Source organism: Geospiza fortis, unplaced genomic scaffold, assembly GCF_000277835.1.
Source record: "Geospiza fortis unplaced genomic scaffold, GeoFor_1.0 scaffold39, whole genome shotgun sequence".
In the NCBI taxonomy this organism is placed as follows: Eukaryota; Metazoa; Chordata; class Aves; order Passeriformes; family Thraupidae; genus Geospiza; species Geospiza fortis.
Window position 1 is genome coordinate 42,333 of NW_005054660.1, and position 13,823 is coordinate 56,155.

Genomic DNA, 13,823 nt, shown 5'->3' on the forward strand with positions numbered 1-13,823 from the left:
TGCTGTCTGACACCAGGCACCTGTTGGAGCTCACTGGGGTCTGTTTCAAACATTTCAGCAAGAATGCTTATTTACAGTTCTGTTTCACTGAAAACTCTGAATATTCCATTGGTCTGGGGATATGATGGAAAATGTTCACGTTCTGAATGTGAATCTGGATGTCATTAGGTAAATGTGAAGGTTTTTAGTCAGAAGACAGAAATTGTATCTGCTTTTAAAGTGAATTACACTTCCTAACTCTATATTGAGGGCAGGTGCATTAATTGCTGTGGAAATGTGAGAGTCAATCTCTGCTGTCATGATAATCCTTTCTAGGCAGCAACAAGATTATGCTCCAGTTTTGCCTTTTTTGTAGAAACAATAACTTTCTAAATACATATTAAAATGCTCAGTTTTACCACACAAAAAAATAATGGAGAGGTAGAGCTGTAGGTCTGGGGGGTGTTTGGGGTTTTTTCCCCCCCTTTATCACTGAGGTTTGCAATTGGCTTCTTGAATAAAAGGCCCTTTTTTCTCATGCAGTAAGATAAGCTCCCTTTGTTCTTTGTTCTTTTCCAGTGGAGCAGGTAGTGGTGACGTTGCACCTCGTCGGCGACAGGGAGCCAGCAGAAGTGGTGGGAGATCTGTCAGTCTGTCTGGATGGGATGCAGGTCGACCCCGAGCTCCTGACCAATGGGGAAGCCTCAAGTACAAGAAGTAAGTAACTTTAAGTCCAAATCTACATATATCTGCTATGCAAAGCCATTTTTGGAGAAGCTTTAACACAGTCTTGAAATAAGCACAATAACAGCAATTTCTGTAACTCTGTTTATAGAGATCAGAAATCTCATGCATTTTTGAGGTGGAGTCATAGTTCACAGGGCAGACCTTCAACCTTATTGCAACAAAAACCAGATCAGCATCTTTATTTTCTGAACTTTGCAAATTTTTGTCTAGTGATCCCAAATGTTAATGAAGGTCTCTAGCTTCCCTGAATTTTAATAACGTCAGAAACAGAAAAATGCAAAGTTGGTTTGATCTCATCATCATCCTAGTAGTAGGTATTCTGCTTACTAAGAGACATGAGTTTATATTAATTTTTCTTAAAATAGCTAATTTAAATATATTCATAGATTTATTTCCCTGTAGAGAACTGCAGTGAGGGATCCACTTTCTGTTTCATTGGTGTGTACAGTTTTTTAAACTGAAAACTTGAATACATGTAAAATATCTAATTGCAGTAAAATAAAAAGGTAATTTTAATTCCCTTGGAGCAGGACAGTGGAGCATTTCTGAGATACTGTACATTGAGAAGTAGAACTAGGTAAGAGTTGTTTTCCTAGAAAGCAACAAGAGACACTGTCTGCAGTAGTGACCAGCTGGACAGTTAATTGGCAAGTTCTAGATTTCTGGGCTGGGGGCGGGGTGGGGTGTTAAAGTCCTAGAGGAAGTTGCTTTGAAATTGCATCTTGAGTATCATAGAAAAATGGAATTAATACACAAATTCTGTAACCATATTTCTTAGAGCTTTTGGTCCATTTTCTTTGCATTTTGTTAAAAGGATCAATTGCACAGACTGATTGTGTGGAATTTTGTTTGTAAATAAAAGCTAGATGGTGGGATTTTGTGGGACTTACAGAGTGGGGCTGAGGTATAGGGATAGAAATATCTAGTGAAAGTACCAAATTTTCCTTTTATGCAATACTTGATTTTCATCTGTGCTTTCTTGGATTTCCCAAAGTTCAGCTACTGAGAAAAAGGTGGGAGAAGCCATGCAGGTAGTGGAATTGAGTACAGGGTTGGGCACAGCACAGCAAGCCCCAAGCTCAGCAGAAGGTTCCCAGATAATCAGGGGACTGGAGCGCATAAGGAAGGAGTTAAATGTTAAAGTAGTCTAGCACACTGTACAGGCTAAAGGCACTTCAGGCAAACACATTGTCTATGGAGTTGCTTTTAAGTTAAGATTTCTCTTGCTGGGATTTAATTCCTTCCATGCACAGTCCACTAACAGCTCATTATCCTAAGCCTTTCTGTGACTATATCCTTGTCTTTGGACTAGATCTGTCCACAGTTCCCATCAGAGCTGAAAACTGATTTCTTTACTAATGACATTTGTTTAACTCTATGGAAATAAAGTATTGGTGCTATCTACATGAATGAGCAGTTCTGTGCTGTATATCCAAGGTTTGCAAATGCTGGCACAAAAGGCAAATATTTCTAAGCTGGCTGAATAAGCAGTTGCAAAACATTTGCAAATCTAGGCTGAGCTGCTGCAATGCTTTTGGAGTACAGCCATATTTTGTACCTGCTTCAATGCCTTTATGTTCAATAATTTACTGAGAAGGGAAGGGTCTGGGCTAGAGAGCCCAGTAAACAAAGCCCCCAGCCAACCAGAGAGGAGATTCCAGTGAAGTTTTTGTCCTTTCTGCTCTGCCTGCCATCACTGAGAGAGTATGAAAAACCAGCTCCACTTGAAAGAATGAACACTGCTTTATACTGCTAGAAAGACAGTGTGTGTGCTTGGGAATATTCACACAGTCAAATGATGTCCTGTTATGTCTTCCTTAAGGTGGAAGTATTACAGTGGCAGTGGTTAAAAAAATTGTGTTCACACACAAATAGAGACATGCAAAATATGTACAGCTTTGAAACCGAGTAGATAAGCAGCACATAGTGTGTCACCTCCACACTTGAAAGAAGTGTGAGCATTAAAGGCTGTTCCTTTCCTTGGAAATGATTCAGAGTGTTCTTATGCTTCTGTTGTCTTTTTCTTCCTGGTATTTAAGGTCCTACACAGAGTGAAAGCTCCAGAATAAGGAGTGATACACGGTAAGACCTTTTTCCTCTCTTTTTTTTTTTTTTTATTCTGTCTTTTAGTATTCACAGTTTTGAAAGAGAAGAATTGTGTGTTTTGTAAAGAAGACAATGAAAAATTTATGAATATGCCCTACAGCAGTATCTGTTAGGATCTGAGCATGCCCTAAACAAAAATACTGAACTGTTGCTCTGCTCCATTGTCTGGCTGCAGTTTTGCTTCCATACCAGACTGATCTTTTTGTGTTTTCCCTTTGTGCTCCTCATCCTTCTCCCAGTGATTACCCAAAGTAAAATATATACCTAAAACCCCCCAAAACAAATGGCACTGGTTGTTTTTACACTGGTTTGTTTTATAGTATCAGAATTATATTTAGCTTTGTTAAGAAGATCCCAAAATCTGTCTGGCACTTACAGTGTGCTAAGGCTGATATCGGATTATGAATCTTGCTGCCTGGTAGGATAAGAGTGTGCCCAACCATATTACTTTAATTAGTTCCATGTTACTTTAATTAGTTCCCAGTACTATGAGTATTTTAAGGATCTGTACAAGACACAGCAGTCTGGATGAGATCTGGAGTAAGCAAGCTAAATTTCACTTTTTTTCAGTAGTTTTGATTCTTGGCTATGTTGTCTGAAGTCTTCCCTTGAAAGTTTGGTTTTTTTCTGTTTTATTTTTGTGTTTGAATGAATTTTTAGATGCCTGGGTATTCAGAATACCTGAATATTGTAGAATAATAACAGTAATAATTATAATGATTCAGTTTTGGTATCAACCAGGGGGCTTCTGCTGGTCATTGTGAGGATCATGTAAATGATCAGGAAAGTGACTTTCTACAAGGGCATGATGTGAAAGAACAAGGGGGAATGGTTGAAAAACTGGGGCTAAGCCTCCTACAGATTTGAGGTCACTAATGATTTGGACTCATTTATTTTGCAGTTGGTGTAGTATGAATTACGTACACCATGCCTGGTACAGAGCAAAAGTGTGTTTGACCATGATACTGAGGTTAAATCAACAACTTGGTCCTTTACAACTTGGGATTTACTTAGCCTTACCTCTTGGGTTTTAGTTTGTGTACATTTGAAGGAATGTAATTTTCAAGGTACTGGGTTGAAACTTCCTTCATTTGTGATGGCTTATGTGCTTGACCTGTAAATCCACTAGAATTTTAGTTGACAACCTTTTTGTTTTGCCCAGCACATTCTGAAAATGCTTTTGACTAAAGATGTAGAAACCTCTAACTCTGCTTAAGGAGGTACAAATATATCAGAATAATCCTGTGCTAGGTGTAAGTGAACAGCACAGCATGGGTCAGTACTGTTTTGTAGTTTCTTAGTTCTTGTAAGGTTGAGCAGTTTATATTCATAGCTGCTAGTCAAAACTTTTAAGGCTAAATTCTCCAGCCTGTTCCAGAATTGAGTTTAGAGGGAAAAATATGTATGCATTAGTAAGATTTCTAAAAATTTGTAACATTTTGTGTGTTCTGAGCATATGCCAGCCCTGTGGAGTAAGGGCACACAGGCTGTTCTCAGGTGTTAGCTTCTCATCTCATTAGGGACTCATGGGCAGAAATAGCTGAGCAGCAAAATCCAGAGCCTGCACCTAAGGGCAAGTGTATCAAATTGGGAAATGAAAGAGGAGATTTTGATGATAGATGTTATATACATCTATTTCACCACCTTTCCATCAATGAAGTTTCAAGTACCTCAGGAGATAAACTCTGAGTGTGTTTGTACAGATGTATAGATACTTGGAATTATTGTGAGTGTTACGAATCTCACCTAGTTGTAACTGTTGCATTCTAGTGTCTTTCACGTGTCTTTTCAACCCCCCTGAAAGTGTCCCAGGCCAGGCTGGATGGGGCTTGGAGCAACCTGGTCTAGTGGAAGGGGGCTGGAACAAGATGATCTTTAAGGCCTGTCCTAACCCAGACTCTTCCATGATTCTGTGATTTGCAAAGTTTCACGTCACCTGTGCACCACTAGAACACTTCTCTGTGTCTTTTCCTGCAAAAGGACTAACTCAAATGGCCTTGAAAACTGTGAGGATGCTGCTTCCAGTGAAAACAAGACTGTTAATGGCAGTGACTCTCCATTGCTCACAAATGGGACCTGCAAACCTGCCAGACCCCCCAGGCCTGCCAGGCCCCCGCCCCCCACTCCCCGCAGACCCCCGTCGGTCGCCGGTACGTCCTTGGGCTGGGCACTCCTTGAGTGAACATAACTGTTTCTGCTCCTGATGTTCAGCTGCACTTTGGATGGTAAATTCTTTGGCAGGTCACTTCTGAAGGAGTATTTTTTAGCTTGCATTTGATACAAGTTGTTTAGTCATTGTTACTGGAAATTTCTTGTTTCCACATCTGCTCAGGGGTGGTGGCAGTCAGTGATGGTGCTACAGAGAGTGGAGCTGGGACCAGGAGAACACAAGTGAGTGCTGCTGCTGCACTAAGGCATCCTCTGAGGGTGACATGAAATCCACTGAAGGCTCACAGAATTGCCTCAAGTTGATAATAGTGCATTCTGACATACAAGTTACTGGTTTCTACAATTGCAGTTAGATTCTGTGAAGCTGCAGCACTTAAAGCACATTCATTATCTGCTGAAATGCATAGATTTTTTTTATCTAGCTATTAAAAACTACCTGAAGGCCACTAATTCTGAAAAGTTACTTGATATTTTTGAGGTAATTCCTTTACCCCCATACAATGCAGTGTTTCTGCAGTCGCATTATTACAATTGATAAATGCTGGATCTGGATGGGCCCTGCAATACAGTAATTAGTTTAAAAGATTAATCCAGTACAGTTAATTAATGAGACTTGACCTGTGTTCAACTTCTAACCCCACCCACCAAATGACATTAAGATAAAACTCAAGACATTTAAAGAATGTCTGTGTTCCCCTCCCATTGTGATTCTTACTTTCCATGCAATATCAAATCTCCTCTTGAAAATTTTATGCTTATCATCTCTTAAATTATTATTCCAAATAATAAATGGAAAAGAATGAATTCATTGGTACAAAGAAGTAGTTTTTTATCATCATTTAATGTTTACAGAATGCAGACAAGATAAATATTTATCAGAAATACCAAAAAGCTGTTCATGGCAGTTGTTGGATTAAAGCATTTTTACAGTGAGACAGAATTGCTGTTCAGTTTTTGTTTGAGCTACAAAATGTGGCTGTGGAAACAGCAGTTTTGGCAGGTTTGCTTTTGTAATGTGTAACTTCTACAACAGATTGGTGATAAATGTCAGTTAAAGGCTTTTTCTCTTCTCTCTCTGACATCATAGCAAGTGCAAATGGTCCTTCATCCACATCCACAGAAAGCGATGGGGCCAGTGCAGGATCACTGGCAGGTACAGCCTCAAATACACCTTCAGAGCAGAGCCCTGAGGGGGCAACAGCCGCCAGCACAGCTCCTGCCACTCCTGCACTCACCACTCCTCCAGTGTCCAGACAAGTCCAGCCAGTAAATCCTTCACCTCAGGCTCTTACTACAGTCAGCCAAGGACCTCTTCCACCTGGGTATGGGTTTAATGACTTCTTTCTCCCCATGTGTGTTGACTTCTCTGGTTTTACTTTATTTTACTTACAGTAGGTGTAAGAAACCGTAGATAATATCTGCCTTCTGTTGCCTGACAAAAATCCCCCAATATGAATTTGGAGGGTTTATAACTGTTTTGTATGGTCCATCTTCAAGTACTGAAGGAAAGAATTCTGATACTTATCATATGTTCCCATGTCAGTGGAACATAGGTTTAAAATGGTGTGGCAGCTTATTGTCTTCAAATTAAAATAAACTCAGGTAGGAAAATATTGGTACAGATAAGTAGAAGAAAAGCTGCTATTGCAGTCCTGAAGGTTTGAATTTCATACTGTAGCTCCTGAGGGTAGTGTGGACATGCTGCTGTACTTTGGGTACCTATGGAATTTGTCAGATGGTTGACCTCTTGCCTCAAAGCTCTCAACTTTAAAAAAAACACCAGGAAAAAAAATTTCTGGACTGTCTGAGTGAGGGAAATCAAAAGCTTCCCAATGTGAATGGTGAAGTTGGTGAATTACCTGCCTTGATTTGCAGGTAGTGAAAGCAAAAGGTAGGAGTGGTCTGAATTACCTCACAGGACAATGGGAATAAAGAAGTGATCTTGAAAACAGCAGCTGTTCCTTTATCATTTTGATTTCAACAGAAATGGCAAATAGCTTTTTTTTTCCCCTGTGATGTTACATTTGATGCAAATACAGGGGTAAGTCATTATCCCAAATACTGCATGTGCAGAAAATGTGACCAATGCCCTTACTTATGGTGATCTCTGCATGTACTTGATCACTGTAAAATGTGCATATATTGGATTAATGCTATTCTAAAAGGGAATTATTATCTGTAGTTGGTTCTGTTCAATAGATTATTGATACACTTGATATTGAATACAAAGTTTTGCTAAAATTTTACACCTAGGCATGAATTTGAGCTTCTGTTTCCCAGAAAGGTGGTCATGTACAATGTTTTTTTTTTATTTTAGTTGGCATAGAATCACTGTTAATATGAATGGTACCATTGTGTGCTGCACACTGTTTGGGTGCATCTCATGAGCCAAGGGTTAGTTTGAAGCATTTTGTTTAGAAATAAGCATTTTATGAAAACAGATGTTTCTCATCTTTAAGCTGTAGATGAGATACCTGATTGGAGTAGTTTGATCTGGAGGAAGATTAAACTTTTTGATCTATTTTCAGTTGGGAGCAAAGAGTAGACCAGCATGGTCGAGTGTACTATGTGGATCATGTTGAAAAAAGAACAACGTGGGATCGGCCAGAGCCTCTTCCTCCAAGGTGAGCCAGCATCAGCCATACAATCATCTCAGATGTCTAGGGTTTTCAGGAATTAATTGCCTGCCAGTCTGCTAAAGCTGGAACAAATATTTGAAAACAGAAATGTGAACCCAGTTGCTCTGGGTTGTCTCCAAGGAATGCATATGGAAAAGAGTTGAATGTCAAAATGAGACAAATCTGAATTTCCTGTCAAAGATGAGGCAAGTGCATCTTTACTGACCAAGAAACAGATTTCAGTTAAAGACAGTAGACACCCCCCAGAGTAAATGGGAGCAAAAACCACAGAAAAGTATTTTGGCATTGACATAACTATCAGCTTGAGCAGCAATGCTCTTGGTTACCTCTTATCCTGAGGTTACTGTTTGCAGGCCTTTGATCTTGTCTCAGGGCTCCCAGCTGCCAATTTATTATGCATGTAGAAACCAACTGTCTTTATTAAATGTCTCCAGCTCTTGGCATCAGAACATCTAGTGGTGTTAGCTCACAGTTGGTGTTTCTTATTTTTTAACAATATAAGAAAAGCACAGGAGTTGTTCTGTTGCACTTTTTCATCCTCAAATGGTTCACACACTATAAAGAATTACAAAGTGAAAACATGGAATGGTAAAGAGAACTTGTTATTGAAGAACAAAAACTGGCAGTCTCATAAATGGAGCCCACCTGTCATGTTTCACCTGTCATGTTTCAAGTTATTTTGAACTTTTTCAATAGATGAACTTGTATATTGCTTAAGCTTACTTAGAATAGGAATGTTTTCTTTCGAGTTTTGTAAGTAGTACTGATCTCATATGAACTGAAAATTAGGAAAAAAAAAAAAACAACAAAATACCAAACCCCATGCCCAGACCTTTCTTTTCTGCCTGATCAAGAGTGTGAGGAAGTCTTGTGTTGAATAGCTTAAAATGTCAGAGGGTTTGCTGTGTTTTAGGAGAAACCAGCTGGGTGGGATAACTGCAGTGATGCCAGCACAGTATGAACAGTGGTCTAGACAGCTCTTGAGAACTATTTCAAAAAACCCTGAAAATACAATAAATTGAATGGGTCTGACTTTGTATAGTATGCAACAAATAAAAGTGATTCTCATAAAAAAAGTCTAGCTCTTGCATAATTTTAGCAGAGGGTACAAGGAGAAAAAAGCTGCTGATGAGCCCATGCTTTCTGCTCCCTTTCACCACATTGGCCTCCAAGTGCCTCTGAGCCTTAAATTGCCAGCTCTGTGGCTTGTCTTTTCCCCCACAGCTGGGAGCGCCGAGTTGACAACATGGGCAGGATTTATTACGTTGACCACTTCACCAGAACGACCACATGGCAGCGGCCGACACTGGAGTCCGTCCGGAATTATGAGCAGTGGCAGCTCCAGCGCAGCCAGCTCCAGGGAGCCATGCAGCAGTTCAACCAGAGGTTCATTTATGGGGTAAGAAGTACTAGGGTGACTGAGGGTTAGGGTGGTTTTGGGGTTTGGGCATGCCTGTGGGTCACCTTTCCCCATAAAGGCAGCAGACTCTGTCATGGTTTATGATAATATATCTCTGTGTGTAGCGTGGCAGGGAGGGCTCATTGTAATGTAAGTTCATGTCCTTCCAGTCGGCACATGGGGTTTAGTTCTCACCTCAATATAGGGCTTCTTGGATAAAATTTATGTACAACATTGATAAAGCCTTTGGCTCAAGCTACAGCTCAGTAATAAGCTGGGTTATTTGTATTGTATCTTGTATTATCCTGGCCAAACACATGGGAGGTAAGCAGTGCATTTCTGCTCTGGGTAAAATAAATTATGCACAATGAATGTTAGGAGAGCAGGGAAATTTAAAATAATCCTTCCAGCATTTTTACTCCATTGTTTGTCTCTGATGAATAGCAGACATTAGATCACTCCAACTCATGCTACTCATGCTCATCAAGAGTGATGGAGGTTCTGATTTGCTGTACGTGTGAGAGTAAAATGGAGCCTGTAAGTGGTGGTAGGGAGAACTGTACTGAGTGCAGGAATGAAGGTTCTGATTGCTTTGGGTGCTACTGTACTAATTTCCTCCTGCCTAGGCAGGAGTACTAAACAAAGAATAATTATTTCTTGGCACTGTAGTTAATTAAGCATACCAAGGTCAGTAAAATGGGCCTTCTCTGTGGAGGAAAAGAAAGAGTTGGCATCCTTGCTTATGTGTAACATTAACAAAAATGCATTTACTTCAATAATTCAGGATGGCTATGGTAGAACATCTGGAAAGCAAATGACTAGTCATTAATGCCTCATTTGTTCGTGTGACTTGCAGAACCAGGATTTTTCATCCACACAGAACAAAGAGTTTGATCCTCTTGGCCCTCTGCCACATGGATGGGGTAAGACTAACTTGAATGTGTTTTGTAATGCAATGTAATTAAACATTAAAGCATACTTCTGCCAAATTATTTGTCAGCTGTCCTAAACTAGATTTTGAAAATTAAAATCTACATTTAAAATATTTTAAAATCAGATCTAATCAAATGTGCTATTTAGACAGAATCCTGACTAGGCTATGCCATTTCAAAGTGGCTTAGAAACTATTAAGTGTTCTGGTTTACTCCACTGGTAACAAGTGTAATAGCTGCCTTAACACTGTCATCCTCTTGAGACTTTTTCATTCCCCCCTACCATCCTGTTCCTGCTAAATCAGGCTCCAAATCCTCTCTAAATCAAACTGCTAAATTCTCTCTCCAAGACAAGTCTTGAAGAGTTTTGTTGGTCTGAAAATGTTTTTTATAGTGACAACTAACTGCTTCTTGATTTGGCCCTCTCCCTGGAATAAATTTGTTCTTGTACTTTACAGGGTTGAAAATTTACAATTAATACAAATTTTGGCAGGGTGTAATAAAAAATAGAAGTCTAAAACTACTTTGTGGGGTGACTATCAAGCAGATATAAAAATTCAAGTTTTATGATATGTAGGCAAAGCTCTCAGAATTCTCTTGTGGAATTTGGAGCAAGTAATTACTTGGCAGAGTTAGACCTGAGTTTTTGGGTTCATCTGCTTTTCAAACAGTGCTATTTGTATTTTTCGTCCTGATATTGCTGCAACTTTGTGCCATGAAATTGTGATTTCCCCACCCTTGTGCTTTAGGTACATTATATATAACATTTCACAGAAAGGTCTTTAGGCTGGCAGTGTCCAGGAAATGGCAAACTGAGTCTCCACATTGTGTGGAATTGTGCTGTCAGGCTCACAGGCAAATGCCTACTTACAGACTTCTCTTGGAAACTGAAGCTTTTGAGCTGTGGTAGTCAGATTTTGATTTGTTTCTCTTGCAACACTAAATAAAAATGGTATGAAGAGCTGCAGAATGGTGGAGAGGAGCAAGTCAGGGCATTTCTCATGGGCAGTGCATGCCCATGGTTCATCTGAGAGAAAATATAAATGGGTTTTCTTGGAAACTGAATTTTGACTGTGTTTTATTCCCTGCTATAAGTTGAACTTGAAGCCCCTTTGTACCTTCTTGATACTTCTGTGTATATCTGTTCCCTCCTCTGTGTTTGCTTTCTGTGTTGCTTGTTGGGCACATCACAATATTTGACACAGTTGAAGTTTCCTGTGGACAAAACAGCTCACAGTTTTCAATTTCCAATTAATTTCTCCTACAGTTGAAAATAAATTACATAGTAAGGAGTAACGTCAATGAAAGTGAAAATAGGTTGGGTCACAGGAGGTACAGAGAAACCTGAGAGCAGGAGAGGCTGAGTCTGGTGATTTATATTGTATATTTGATGTAGTCTCAGCAATAAATTAAAGAGGGAATTGAATATTTCTCCTTTTACATCTTTTCAGAAAAAAGAACTGACAGCAATGGCAGAGTGTATTTTGTCAATCACAACACACGAATCACTCAGTGGGAAGATCCCAGGAGTCAGGGGTAAGAAATCAGTTGAAGCTGAATGTGTGATGAAAATGTAAATTAAATTAAAATGTAGCCAAGTAAATGAGAGTAGAGTGAGCCAAGAATTGCTGCCCACAGGTGAGGCATGGATTGTGCTATGCAAACACCTGAGAGCTCGATAAAAAGTTGAGATATTGGCCAAAATGGAAACCGTCGCAATATTGCTGTGTCATCCTACAACTACCAGGAAAGCCTTGGTCAACAGTAAGCAATGAACTCATTCCCCAGTAGAAAAGCTTCTGCTTTTCATAAGTAATCAATTACATTTGTCTAAACATTTGTGTCATTAGAGGAAGAAGAGATTTCCTTTGTGTGATGATGGGATGGTGCAGAGTCTAGAGTAAGACTTTGGTTGTTTCCCACACAGTCACAAAATCACAGAAAGCCAATCTCGTTCCACCCTCCTGTCATGGGTAGGGACACCTTCCACTATTCCAGGGTGGTCCAAGCCCCATCCAGCCTGGTCTTGGACACATCTGGGGATGGGTAGGAGACAGAAAGAAGACGACTGAAAAAACTGTAGCACCTTTCCTCACACCTCTTTAAAAAAGGAGGAATAAAGGAGACAGAGAACTTGAGGCACTACTAGATGCACAAGGGTTCTGTTTATTTTGAGCTCTGTCACTGCAAAGTCTTTGAGGTAAGGAATGGAGGCAGTAAGTTGAGGGTGAAGTGTGTTCAGTCCCAAGTGCTGTTTGAGCTGAAAACGTCTGTTTGGTGAAGCAACTTCACCTGTCCTCCGTGAAGGAGGGGAAGGGGGACAACCAAGGCTGTGTGAAGGGTTACAGCTGTAGCCACTCACCTCTACAGCTGTGGAGAGCAATTCCTCTTGGAGCAGTCCAGTAACAGAATGTTTGGGCTGCACAGTCAGGACATGGTATTTATGGAGGGAAGCCACTGGGGAGCACTTCACAGTGATACTACTCAGATCTTCCAGATATATTGAGATCTACTTTTGTGTACAGCAAAACTGAGTTGGAAAAAATTGGCAAAAAATTCTACATGATCAAGATTGGCATTTTCTTTAAATTTTGTCGTTCTGAAACATTTTTGGCTGCTGTGATTATTCATGAGGTACCAAAAACTGCTTATTAAAATTATATCAGTTTTTGAGTAAAAATCTCATAGTTAGAAGATAAAATTCTGTTGTTTGTGAAGGAAACAATAAACCTAGCTTACACTTTTCCCTTAAGGAAAAGTGTACACTTTTTCTTGCCTTTATTTAAGGTATTTCAAGCAAATGAGATAATGCTTACTTCAGCAGTCCTTTTGATCTAGTTGAGAGCTGACTGCAAATTTTGGCGGGGGGAAGCTAAAATAAATCCAAAGAGAAACTTTTTCAATCTGTAGACTTTCTAGATTTTCCAAGATATTTACTGTCTCAGGTATTACTCCATTGACATAATGGATTCAGTTGATCAGTTACCATGTATTTTGTTGTATCCATAGTCAGTTAAATGAGAAGCCCTTGCCAGAGGGCTGGGAAATGCGATTTACTGTGGATGGAATTCCCTATTTTGTGGATCACAATAGAAGAACCACTACATACATAGATCCCCGCACGGGCAAGTCTGCTCTGTAAGTGTTCTTAACATTTTACTAAGGTTTCAAAAGTCAAGTTTAGCACACATCATTTTTAAAATATTTTTTAAATGTTTATTTTTTGCTTCTTACTACATTATTAGGCAGAAAGGTTTACATGGAGCAATGCTTCTTAATTACCAGGGATTTTTCATTCACTGAAAGTCCCTGAAGAAGCCAGAGTTCTAAACACTGCAGAATCCTTCTTGCCATGTAATGTGTGAGATTTGAGAGTAGTGGAGGAAGAAACCCAACCTTTTCTTTTTCTGATTTTTTTTTAGGAACCAGAATGAAGTTGAAACCAGAATTTACCTCCCAAGTTAATTGAATGTCGTCCCTTCTTTATTGTTAGAATCTTTTTTTACAGTTAATGTTCAGGTAGTGTTTTAAATGTACTGTTAAGCATTCCACAGTTTACAAAGGAAGATTTTTCTTTTTAGTTTAAAACCAAGAAATTACACCCCAAAATCAAAAAATGTGACTATATAGCCAGCTAAACCATATAGCTGTATGAGTACATTTGCAGGCTTTTACTTCAGTTACAAAAACACTTGGAAATTCATTTTTTTCCTCCTTTTGGTTGCAGGGACAATGGACCCCAGATAGCTTATGTGCGTGATTTCAAGGCCAAGGTCCATTATTTCAGATTCTGGTGTCAGGTATGGATTCATCTTTTTTGGCAATATTTGCTTGCTTTTTTGGTTTTGCTTA

General features: G+C 39.4%; 1 protein-coding gene across 2 annotated transcripts in view; it reads left to right on the plus strand.

Moving 5' to 3' along the window:
- The window catches only part of ITCH (itchy E3 ubiquitin protein ligase), a 31,099-nt gene that overhangs the window by 5,299 nt on the left and 11,977 nt on the right, over positions 1 to 13,823 (plus strand). For both annotated transcript variants that reach the window (XM_031064938.1, XM_005430619.3), the window contains exons 4-13: positions 559 to 696; positions 2,766 to 2,808; positions 4,813 to 4,982; positions 6,089 to 6,323; positions 7,530 to 7,625; positions 8,865 to 9,039; positions 9,896 to 9,962; positions 11,423 to 11,507; positions 12,981 to 13,109; positions 13,699 to 13,771. In XM_031064938.1, the coding sequence (XP_030920798.1) occupies positions 559 to 696; positions 2,766 to 2,808; positions 4,813 to 4,982; positions 6,089 to 6,323; positions 7,530 to 7,625; positions 8,865 to 9,039; positions 9,896 to 9,962; positions 11,423 to 11,507; positions 12,981 to 13,109; positions 13,699 to 13,771 (1,211 nt within the window). The remainder of the gene's footprint in view (positions 1 to 558; positions 697 to 2,765; positions 2,809 to 4,812; positions 4,983 to 6,088; positions 6,324 to 7,529; positions 7,626 to 8,864; positions 9,040 to 9,895; positions 9,963 to 11,422; positions 11,508 to 12,980; positions 13,110 to 13,698; positions 13,772 to 13,823) is intronic.